This window comes from Apaloderma vittatum, unplaced genomic scaffold (genome assembly GCF_000703405.1).
Source record: "Apaloderma vittatum isolate BGI_N311 unplaced genomic scaffold, ASM70340v1 scaffold21258, whole genome shotgun sequence".
NCBI classification, from domain to species: Eukaryota; Metazoa; Chordata; class Aves; order Trogoniformes; family Trogonidae; genus Apaloderma; species Apaloderma vittatum.
Genome location: NW_009731572.1, coordinates 36,492 through 48,137, shown reverse-complemented (window position 1 = coordinate 48,137; position 11,646 = coordinate 36,492). Strand labels below are relative to the sequence as shown.

Here is an 11,646-nt window from a genome sequence, read left to right as displayed (position 1 = left end):
CGAGGCAACGCTACAGTACCCAGCTGCCAGCATAGTTTTGCCCTTCCTCAAGGCCCAGGCGGGTGCAAGCAGAGGGGCAGTGCACGTACCCAGGCAGGATTCGGCAGTCCCTCGCATGGCCGACTTGGCCGTTCGCCATCCTGTCTCCTAACGGCGAGTTCGGTGGAAGGGCCTCTTGGCGTGCGGGGCTGCCAGGAGACGGGTGTTTTGTTTGAGGTCTCTGAGGAAACCTAGCTCATGGGAAAGCGATGTTTGATGATAGGTTAAATGGATTTCTGATTAATTAGGCTGCCCAAGGACCAGAGGCTGGTGACATGCTTTGTGGGGAGGGGGACAGGATGCAGAGACTGCCCTGGGTTTAGTTTCCCATGGTGTGGGTTGTTTTGGGATCTGTGTTTGCCCTCCTTGGAGAGCAGCCCCAGGGCATGGACTTCGGGTGGTGACACATTCTGCTGTGGCTCTTTCCCCGACAGCTGGGTTTGGACTTGGAGGAGCTGGAAGAAATTGAAGAAGATGCTGGTCTGGGAAACGGTGCCTGGCAGGTAAATATGGGAAGAGGGGAGTCCCCTCCTTGCACAGAGTGCACAGGGACTGAGGGTGGCCTGGCTGGAGACTGTCACACCCTTGCCACTGGCACCACAGCAGAACAGCATCCAGACCTCAGCCTGCATCTGCCCTGCAGCCCTTCAGCGGCATAGTCCCCTCCTGCTGTCTCCTGGCTGGCCAGAAATGAGCCCCCCCTGCCCTCCTCAGTGAGAGCATCCAGGAGATGTAATCGTGTAGTTTGCAGCACAGCAGGCAGAGCTGTGGCTGAAAGAGGCTGTCTGGAATCTTTCTTCTCACCTCCCCGTGCAATCTCTCACTTTTCAGAGGCACCCAAGCAGCTCTCACGTAGGCAGATTGTTGGGGGCTGTTTTAGTCTGCCTGTCCCACGGCACTGCTGGAGATGAGAGCTTCCTAACGCAATGGAAATGCTGCGGCTTATCTTTACCAGAGCTGCCCCAGACTGAGAGCAGGAAGGGTTTGCTTAGAAAGTGATAATAGCAAAGTAGCTGGTGGAGCAGCAAGTTGAGATCAGAAGCCCTGCTTTAGGGGGCAGGCGGGCTTAGAGCAAGGAGTGGGCACCTCCTGGAAGAGCTCTCACTGTGACAAGGCTAGATTTGGGGTTTTGGTGACAGCTCTTTGTCACCAACAACTTTGGGGTGTTCATGGTGGCTCAGTAGGATGTACATGAGGTCCTACTGCTGGCTGTCCCCTTCTGTCCCTTCTGCACGTGGATTTCCTCTGAGTGATAAATGTTTTCCAGTAATAAATGTCGTGACAGCTCCTTGACCCCGTGCACAGCACGCTGTAGCAGGTGTAGCGAGTGAGGGGTGAGGTTCCTCACAGCATGACCATGCTCTGCTCTTCCAGCTTGCTTCCTGGACTCCATGGCCACACTGGGGCTGGCAGCGTACGGTTACGGCATCCGCTACGAGTTCGGTATCTTCAATCAGAAGATTGTCGATGGCTGGCAGGTACATTGACCAACTTAGGTCACCCTTTCTCTCCTTCTGTTTCATGATGTGATGGCCACCTCTGCCTGTGGACAAGGCCTGGCCACACCAGTGACGCTGCAGCACCTTGAGCTGCTGATAAACTGGACGTTTGAGCTCATCACCTGGTGCCAAATGGGCCATCAGTTCTTACTGCTTCTGCTGACCCTCGGGCTCTGGCTGCCTCACTAAAGAGAAGTGGTGAGGGTGATGGGGTGTATGTGTGGCAGGTGCTCCCCTAGAAACATGTGCAAGCTCATCTGGTCACCAACCCAGCAAGATGGTGTTGGAGCTGAGCCCATGGGATGTTGCTGGGACTAGAGATCTCCCTGCCTGGGGCTCCTCAGCACAACTGCAACAACCCAAAAGTACCATCCAGCCCGGCACTGGGTGGGCAAGAAGTCAGGCTGAGGATGGAGATGTGACCAAACACCTCACAAAGGTGTCTGGCAGAGGATGAATTTGAATGTGCCAGAACATGTGCAAGTGCCCTGGGGGGCTGCTGCTCCTGCAGGTTCCCTGGGAGACTGGCAGCAGGGGCTCAAACAGGGACTTTCCTCTAGCATTAATAATCACAGTATTTTGCAAGTGAAAATAGGCTAAACCACTGCCCCAGCTGGCAGTTTTCCCTAGTGTATATCTGGAAATGGTTGCCATTAGGAGACTTGCCTTGCTTCTGAGCATAAAGGATCTTTTTTTTCTCCTTTAAATAGCTCTCCATAAGTCAGGGAGGGTGAGAGGTTTGAGGGTGTTTTTTCCCTCCTTCCCCACAAAGAAGCTGCAGTGCTGGGCCCTATAAATGGCGCCACTGTAACTGGCTTAACGTTCCTTCAAAAAGAACAGGGATGGTGGCGGTGCTGGGTTGTGGCTCAGACCTGCTCCCTGCCTGGCAGAGAAATGCCGGCAGGCACAGGGCACTTTCCCAGGATCCTCAGCCCCTCTGATGTCGTGGTGCACAATGAGCCTCGGTGAGTCTGCTGAATTCATTTCACTCCCATTGGTGCTGTTAAGAGCAGTCAGGAGAAATCCTCCCTGGCAGAGAGGGCAGAGCAGTTAACAAGGCCTGTGTCACCAGGGGTGGTCTGTGGCCAGGAACAGCACCGATGAGCTTCTAGGGAACCACATCCCAACTATCGCGGTCAAATTGAGACAGGTTTGAGCGCAGTTTGGATGGTTTAAACCTGTACAGCTCTGCAAAGCACATAAAGGCCGATTTATTTCTATCAGCTGGGATGTAGTCATCCATGTTTTGAAAAGCCCAGCTGTCCTCTAGAGGCCTCTACATATCCATTTTTAAAGCCAGCTTTCTATAGCTTTGTTTTTAAAGTAGCTTTGCTAGTTTAGCCCTCACTTGGAGACACAAGCCGTTGCTTGAACTCCGTTTGCCTCTTGCAGGTGGAGGAGGCTGACGACTGGCTGCGCTACGGCAATCCCTGGGAGAAAGCTCGCCCCGAGTACATGCTCCCCGTGCACTTCTACGGCCGTGTCGATCACACCCCTGAGGGTGTGAAGTGGGTCGACACCCAGGTACCAACGTCTGCTTCGGTGCTGGGCTGAGGGAGGACGGGCCAAGGTTGTGTGGAACGGGAGAGTCTGCCCCCAGGCAGCCTGGGGTGGTCAGACTTTGCTTCCCTGCCCTTCTGGCAAAAGTCTGTCGGCTACACTTGGAGTTATGAAGGTAGCTTTGTTGGCTAGAGCTGCAGAAGGGTTTGAGGAAAAAGAGGGATGATATGCAGTCACAGCTGTAACTTCAGATCTGTTGGAGCCTCCTTCTCTACTGATCTCCAGGGTGAAGCCCCATGGTCTGACTTGGATTTAGGTCAGAGGAGGACTATCCCTGGGAGCTCTCCTAGGGTCCTTCTGCACCGCTCCTGGCTGCCACTCACTCAGACCCCGGGGTTTTGCAGGTGGTTCTGCCACTGCTGCTGTGAGTGGCAATTCCTCTGGCGGGGTGGCCGTGGAGCTGTCCCGTGGGTGTTTAGCTCCGGTGATCAGAACAAGTTCATTTTTCCCAGACTAGCCTCATGGGTAAAGTGCTGTCAAGGGGAGGCTGGAGGCACAGTTTCAAGTCTCCAGTCTGCTTGGAGACCTTGTTTTGTGGCATCATGGAGAGCAAACGCTTCTTCAGCCTCTCACAGTTGGGGAGGTAATGCTGTGCTTGAGGAGAACGTGCCTGCCCAGAGTACAGGCTGCTGTGTCGTAAACGCATTCCAGTCTCACAGCTCAGGGAGGCAAGCTTTAAAGAGGCACAGATTTATTAAGAGGATTGAAGGTGTTTCAGCTTCTCCTGTCTAAGCACGGCCCAGGATGGAGGAAGGAAGAACTAGGAATTTCTGTGGCATTCAGGGACATGACCTAGCCTTGTTCCCATGATGTTCAAGAGTCTCTCAGCTTGATGAGCCAGCTCTGAGCATATAAGGTGCACACAGTCATAAAACCAAGCCCTTCTGTTGAGCACCAAAAGCTGAAACTGAGGTGCAGAGTTGCCTGGGCCCACTCAGAGAAGAAATAAATCAGGTTCTTTTCCACGGACATTGGTTGTTGAAGGCTGTGCCGTGACCTAGGCCATTCCCAGGACACATGGAGTGCAGGGGTTCAACACCACAGCCCTGTGAGGAGCCTGGAGGCACTGTGCTCTCTGGGGAAGCAGACATCCATCTGGGGCTCGACTGCCATTGCCTTTCAGTGTGCTTTTCAGTCTGCTTCTTCAGCCAGCGGTAGTTTGGGATTTCAGGGATCCCTAGCAGCACAGTGGGAACACTGCTTCTTACAAGGAGGTGAATTTTCAAATAGTGCCGTTAAGGGAACAAGTTGGAAAGGCTCAAAAAAGCCAAAGACTCAGTCTCCAAATATAGCATCGCTCAGTTCATGTGATGTGTGCCCCAGTCCCGGGGCTCAGGCGGGGCAGGCTTTCTGCCTGCTTCCATGTTCGGAGCTGGTAATAGCAGCTCTGAGAGCCTGAGCTCTTGCTGATTTTCCCCAGAGGGGAGCTGCTGCTGATGTCAGCATGAAGAGGCTGTTAAGGGCCAACATGCTGATCTGCCTGGGTTTTCCCTGCCCTGTAAGCACAGCTCCTTCAGTTCTTTGCTGCCTCTCATGTCTTTGCTTTGGGACAGCCCTGACTTGTTCAGGAGGATGCTGGCTCCTGGTCGGAGAGGTGGCCCAGGCTCCGTGCTGCAGCATCAGGGCCTTGCTCTGCAAGTACTGTTCAGCTCTGCTGCCGCAAGCCTTCAGCCTCTTCGTTCCAGGCTGAGGTTGGGGTGCCTTGCCTTTGCCACTCAGCAAGTCTGGAGGCACGAAGATGTTGGCACAGTAGTGAGCTGGAGCACACAAACTTGAAACCACACACCCATATCTTGCCTGGCTGGTGTAAGCTGAGCTGGGAGCCCCAGTGTTACTCCCTGTAGCCATGTGTGCAGCATCCTCATGCTTAAGCATCATCCGTGGACTGCACTAATAGTTTCACATTCATGTTCAGTTTGGGTGCTGGAGATTTCAGTGGATTTACCCTGACAGGTTTAACAGACCTTAGGTGAATTGCTCTGGGAGTGGTGCTGCAGTGGTAGGGTTTGGTCCTGGCAGGCTGCAGAAGGCTACCGAACAGGATTCAAGCTGTGGAGTTTATCCCAGAGGGAAACACAAAGGTCCCAGCTGCCCTGGCCCTACCTCAGAACAGACAGAATTACAGTGGCCAGCTGAGGATGCTTGCGGTGCTCTGATGAACCACTAATAGCTAACACCAGTTTGGATAGGAAGGTCAGCAAGTTGCTTGCAACTCTATTTTTACATTTCACTGATGGACTTGTAACTCCAGTTTGTCCATAAAGCTCCAGACAGCTCTGCTTCTCCTATTAGTGCTTTGCCAGTGGGTGCTTGAAGTGCCCATGATGATAGCAGAGAAGTCTGCGAAGCTCAGCAAGTGCTGAGGTGAGATGAGATTCTTAGCACAGCCAGGAGTTGTCTGTGTCCTCTAGTTTCTTCCTGCAGGGGTTTCAGCCACTTTTCCACCTTCTCTGAGGCCTCTGTGCTCCTAATCAGAGGGGAACGCTGTCCTTTTGCAGGTTGTCCTCGCTATGCCTTACGACACGCCAGTGCCAGGATACAAGAACAACACTGTAAACACCATGAGGCTGTGGTCTGCAAAAGCGCCCAATGACTTCAACCTCCAAGAGTGTAAGTGCTGTCACTCCACTGCCTCTCACTGGGCCAGGCTGGGACATGGTTGTCCTGCGTGCGTAGCACGTGGCACAGCACTCCCCATCCGGCCTGCTCATCTCCTGGCTACCTCCAAAACACAGCGCTGGATCGTGCTAGCTCCAACTGCTTCCAGGGCCCTCATGCACCAGGACACCCATGCGTCCTCCTTCCGCCCCCATCACGCTTATCATGCCCTCAAAACCTGCCCTGCGAATAAGCCACCTGCTGCTGCGTTGCCAGCATCACAGAATGAGCTGCATGAAGGGTCATTTTGTGTGCAGCAGCATCCCTTAATGTCAAAGGAAAAGAGCAGCACAGCGCACGGTGCTGTAGGTTTCCTTTGGGTCTATATGTGACCTCTCTAGTGCATTTTTCAGGCTCTTAATTGTAGTGCTGAAAAGCAGACCCAGGGCAACTAATGTACCCAGGCTCTTACAGAAGGGAATGGTTTTAAACTAGACTGATTTGATTTACTCTTCTTTACTGGCAAGCGTGGAGATGTGTGTGTCCAAGCAGCCCTGCCAGGAGAACTTGTGTGGGATGAGGGGCAATGACTCTTGAGTCCTCATAATGTCTCCTCAGTTCTTGATTAGCAGCTCACACTGGGTTTTGGATGAGCCTTTTGTACTTTCTAGCAGTTGAGTGTGATTGTGATCTTTGTGCTTCTCTGCTCTGCCCCTTTTCTCCTTAGTCCTTAAGCAAGATGACTAGTCACTTACTTCCTTTTTTTTTTTGACTTCTCCATATTCAGTTTCTGTCTGTTCTTCCTCATATGTGTGTCTTGAGAAACTGCATGAAGATATGCCTTTCTCTTATCCTATCTCCTCCTGTCTCTCGGGTGCCTTTCACACATGTACATTCCCATTCATATTTCATTAATACCAGCTTGCATGTTCCTGTTATGCATCTTCACAAGACAAGAGGGAAAAGCACGGGGTCAGGGACCTGCCTGAATCCCTGCAGCTGCTACCGTATGTATTTGTCTCTTGATGCAGTCAATGTGGGTGACTACATCGAGGCGGTGCTGGACAGAAACCTGGCAGAAAATATATCCCGAGTCCTGTACCCGAATGACAATGTGAGTGACTCTTTTGCTTCTCTTCCCTGCTGCTCAGGATCTTCGTCCCTGTAATTGTATTGCTTTGTTTGCAAACACTGGAAGGTCATGGCCGCCAGATGTTTATTCTTGTGATTTGAGGATTTTTAATACAATACGTTGGCCCCATAATTCTCAGTGAACAGACACAGCTCTTGCTGGCTCCAGAGGGTCTCTTGTGACTAACGGCAGCTGAGAGTCTGGTCCACATTGTACAGCTGCTCTGTCTGCTACTCCAAGGAGGGGAAGACTTATTACTCCTTCAGATTGAAGGCAGTTACCAATTCACTGGCTTACCCTTTGCAAAAGTAAGTTGTTTCTGAAGTGGCTGTGAGGGCAGACTTGTTTCCAGCCCCAGTTCAAGGGATTTCTCACTGCAGGGACTGTCCCAGGCCTTGCGGTCTCTGGGCAGCGGATCCAGAAGGGAAGGGCCCTCACTGTCTACTCATGGGTTAGCATCTGTGCTGGAAAAGCTCCTCTCCTGCACTTTACCTGCACCCTCTCATTCCTGATGGTGTTTTAAAATAGACCAGTATGAAGTGTAGTGTTGTATGGGAGGCAGCTGATATGTCCAAAATCCTTGGTCCAAAAACCCTGCAGGGGATCTTGCAGGAGGGAGCTGTGCTTCCTCTGTAGGAGTAGTGTGGATGTCACAGGTTCTGTGGCTCTCTGGAAACAGCTGTTTGGGATGCCAAGCCCCTTTTCAGTCCCTACAGTCACTGCCCCATCAGAAGCAGTGTGAGAAATATCCACATTTGCCCTGACAAGGTCCTGAACCTGTGAGGCCTGTGGGGAAGCTCGTCAGAACTGGAAGGGTTTGGCGGGCAACTGGGTATGCCAGCTGCAGCACTGCTGACTGTGATTCCCCCACTTGCAGTTCTTTGAAGGCAAGGAGCTGCGGCTGAAACAGGAGTACTTTGTGGTGGCTGCTACCCTCCAGGACATCATCCGCCGCTTCAAATCCTCCAAATTTGGCTGTCGAGACCCTGTGAGAACGTGCTTTGAAACCTTCCCAGACAAGGTGAGTTTGTGGGCAGAGAGGGTCCGGGGACATTTCAGCCAGACCTACGGATCACAAGGGAGACCACGATGCTCAGGACTTTGTATACAAAGACCCTGGCAACGTTCGTTGGAAAACAGGTGATCTCCAAGCCTGTTTTCCCAGGGTAAAGATTTGCAGTTTCAAGCAAAACTTGCAAAGGTCGAGTAGCTCCGTTCCTGGGAGCTCTGTCTGTTTCTAGTGTGTGTGCTGTGAGAAGAGGCTTGGGGCTGAGCCTCACCCCAACCCCGTGCGTGTGGGACACCGTCACGGTCCTGTCACTGCCAGATCTGAGCCCAGCAAGTCTGTGTTGCAGGTGGCCATTCAGCTGAATGACACCCACCCTGCCCTGTCCATCCCAGAGCTCATGCGGATCCTGGTGGATGTGGAGAAAGTGGATTGGGACAAGGTGAGCAGAGCCGGGAGGTCTGTGCCCAACCTTGCAGGGGAAAGAGCTGCTGTCGTCTTCTCACATGGGGTTTTCTTTCTCCTCCTGGCCTGGTTATGCACCTGTTAACCTGCTGTCTGTAACACAGGCCTGGGAAATCACAAAACGGACCTGTGCCTACACCAACCACACTGTGCTGCCTGAAGCCCTGGAGCGCTGGCCGGTCTCCATGTTTGAAAAGCTGCTGCCGCGTCACCTGGAGATCATTTATGCCCTGAACCAAATGCATCTGGACGTAAGGGCCTGATGTGGGAACTCTGGGGGCCTTGATCTGGCTGCCTTTAGGATGGGAGTGTTCCTATGGTTGGGTCACTAATGTCTCTCTTTCTGCCTGCCTGCCTGCAGCGCGTGGCGGCCCTCTACCCAGGGGACATTGACCGTCTCCGGAGGATGTCAGTGATCGAGGAAGGAGACTGCAAACGTATTAACATGGCACACCTCTGTGTGATTGGCTCCCATGCGGTCAATGGCGTGGCCCGTATCCACTCTGACATTGTGAAGAACTCAGTGTGAGTTGGGGGACACCCAAGGAACACACCCTCTCTGCTTACTGGGCTTCGCCTGCAAGCCTGGCAGGGCTAGCTGGAGCGATCAGGTGTCAAGGTCTGCTTTGGTTGGGCACAGCGGGCTAGGGAGACCGTTTCATTTGTGCATGAAAGGTCTAACTCATCTCCCTTTGGAGCTGGTGAAACTGTCAGCTTTACAGCTGAGGAAAGGGGGTGAGAAGCAGCACAGAGAGTTCAGGTGTGTTACAGGCAGATCCGTAGAGACTGCTTTGAAACAGGAGCAGCACGTACAGGAGGGGCCTAGCTGAAGCTGGTGGGTGGTTCAGAGCTCCCTGGTGTTTCAGGTTCAAGGATTTCTATGAACTGGAGCCGGAGAAGTTTCAGAACAAGACAAATGGGATCACGCCGAGGCGCTGGCTCCTGCTGTGTAATCCGGGACTGGCTGACGTTATTGCTGAGGTGAGTCACAAGCATCTGAAGCGAGGGGCTGAGTGTGATCCGTTTGCTTCTTGATCATCTTTTTGTGTGGTCTGATCAGACCTGAGGCTAATGCCCGGCAAGTGTGAGTGAGGACAGCCTGGCAGGAGCGCACCTGTTGCACATGTAGGTGTGAGATTCACAGGGCTTTAAAGTCAGTGATGAAGAGATTGCAAAAAAAAAAGTTAGAGAAATTTGGATCTGGTTGCCTGCCCTCACAGTGGCTACACACAACCTGTCAGGCAGTACCATGGTGTGTGAAACGGGGTGTCTGCAAAACCGTCCAGCTTCACAGGCAGAAAGGAGCTCCCTCAGAGCTCCAGCCCCAGTTCTGTGTCCTCTGTTTACCAGGCCCTTTAGCACAGGTTTTTGCTTCACACTGCAATGTGCCTTAGCTTAATAATGTCCTGCAGTTAAATGTGTCTTTATGTCCTGCCTGTCAGTTTCTCCAGCTGCTAGGAGGCCCTAGTACATGTGCACACATCCTTCCTCTAAATCTCCTTGAGAGAGAGGGACTTATTCAGGTCCTTCCAAGTGCCCTGTTTCCCATGTACCTTTGGGCCCCCTGATGACACAGAGAAGTAACCTTGCTGTAAGAAACTGTGCCCCTTTTCCTGGCCAGAGTGCCTCTTCCAATTCCCAATGGAACTGTGGCATCTCGGTTAGGGAAGCACAGTTGTGCACTGGGTGAGGGGACATCCATCACAAGTGGAACTTCCATCTCTTGGTTTGTTCTTCTAGAAAATTGGCGAAGGCTTTATCACAGATCTGAGCCAGCTGAAGAAACTCCTGGATTTCATCAATAACGAGACTTTTATCAGGGATGTGGCGAAAGTCAAGCAGGTAACATGCGCTGGAGGTGGAAGGAAGAAGGGTAAAAGGCACCACGCTCTCACAAACATCCCAGCAGCGATTGTTCACTAGTGGTGTGGGAACCATTCCTCATCAGATTTTCTTGCCAGGAGAACAAGCTGAAGTTTGCAGCCTACTTGGAGGAGCAGTACAAGGTCAAGATCAACCCTTCGTCCATGTTCGATGTTCAGGTCAAGCGAATCCATGAGTATAAGCGGCAACTGCTGAACTGCCTGCATGCTATCACCCTCTACAACCGTAAGTCCTGCCTGGGTTGGTAGGCAAGGGGTGTCCCCTGCAGCCTAGTACTGCCAGGATTCCCATGTAAAAGTATGCTAGCTGGTGGCCAAGGACTCCCAAGCCTAGGTCTGCCATCCTGTCAGGAAGGGCTTCTCTCCAGGAGGGAAGACAGAGTGTCTGAAGGGTCATATAGAGCTCTGAGGAAAAGCTTACAGTCCACCTCTCAGCCCAGCTGGGTCACAAAATCAAAGAATGCCAGGAGTTGGAAGGAACCTCAGAAGATCATCTAGTCCAACCCTGCTGCCAGAGCAGGATCACCTAGAGAAGGTCATGCAGGAACGCGTCCAGGCGGGTTTTGAATGTCTCCAGAGAAGGAGACTCCACAACCTCCCTGGGCAGCCTGTGCCAGGGCTCTGTCACCCTCACAGGGAAAAAAGTTTTTCTAATATTTTTGTGGAACTTCCTATGTTCCAGCTTGTACCCATTGCCCCTTGTCCTGTCATTGCACATCACTGAGAAGAGCCTGGCTCCATCCTCTTGACACTCACCCTTGACGTATTTATAAACATTTATGAGATCACCCCTCAGCCTCCTCTTCTCCAAGCTAAAGAGACCCAGCTCCTTCAGCCTTTCCTCACAAGGGAGATGTTCCACTCCCTTCATTGTCTTTGTGGCTCTGTGCTGGACTCCCTCAAGCAGTTCTCTGTCCCTCTGGAACTGAGGGGCCCAGGGCCCAGGTAACACCCAGACCCGTACTGCAGGTTTTAGGGCTGACCTGGTGCGTGTTAAAACCCCACTACCCAGCTTATGCTTCAGGCCCCTACCCATTCCTGAAGGGAGGCAAGTCACTGGAGCCCTCCATCGTGCTGGCTTGAGTGGCTCTCTGAGAACGTTGCAGCCCATTTATGCCCAGCACAGCTCTGGCAGATGTCTGGTTGGGCTTCAGGGCCCTGCAAGTTTGCTGGGTCCATGTGACATGGGCTGGGAATCCCAGCCCACCTCTGATGCATGTGATAACCTCTGTCCACTGTATTTTCACTTGGGTTGTGTTATGCCCTACTTTTTCAGGCATCAGGAACGATCCATCCAAATCCTTTGTGCCCAGGACTATTATGATTGGAGGAAAGGTAACGTGCGTTCCAGACTCCGTGCGTGCATGTCTCAGTGGGGCTGTGGGCGAAGGTGCTGTCCCCTTTCTGTGGTTTTGGCAGGCCTCCTGTAGGTTAGGCAGCATGTGCCTGCTGGAGGGGTGTTCC

The 11,646-nt window shown here is 52.6% G+C and overlaps 1 protein-coding gene across 1 annotated transcript in view; it reads left to right on the top strand.

Annotated features, from left to right (window-relative positions):
* PYGB (phosphorylase, glycogen; brain) overlaps window positions 1-11,646 on the top strand; it is a 15,572-nt gene that overhangs the window by 1,475 nt on the left and 2,451 nt on the right. Inside the window, exons 2-14 of the mRNA XM_009875243.1 lie at window positions 474-542; window positions 1,414-1,517; window positions 2,931-3,062; window positions 5,597-5,708; window positions 6,728-6,810; window positions 7,706-7,849; window positions 8,184-8,276; window positions 8,404-8,550; window positions 8,661-8,824; window positions 9,166-9,280; window positions 10,040-10,141; window positions 10,261-10,408; window positions 11,459-11,517. Coding sequence (XP_009873545.1) covers window positions 1,431-1,517; window positions 2,931-3,062; window positions 5,597-5,708; window positions 6,728-6,810; window positions 7,706-7,849; window positions 8,184-8,276; window positions 8,404-8,550; window positions 8,661-8,824; window positions 9,166-9,280; window positions 10,040-10,141; window positions 10,261-10,408; window positions 11,459-11,517 — 1,386 coding nt within the window. The 5' untranslated portion in view covers window positions 474-542; window positions 1,414-1,430. The remainder of the gene's footprint in view (window positions 1-473; window positions 543-1,413; window positions 1,518-2,930; window positions 3,063-5,596; window positions 5,709-6,727; window positions 6,811-7,705; window positions 7,850-8,183; window positions 8,277-8,403; window positions 8,551-8,660; window positions 8,825-9,165; window positions 9,281-10,039; window positions 10,142-10,260; window positions 10,409-11,458; window positions 11,518-11,646) is intronic.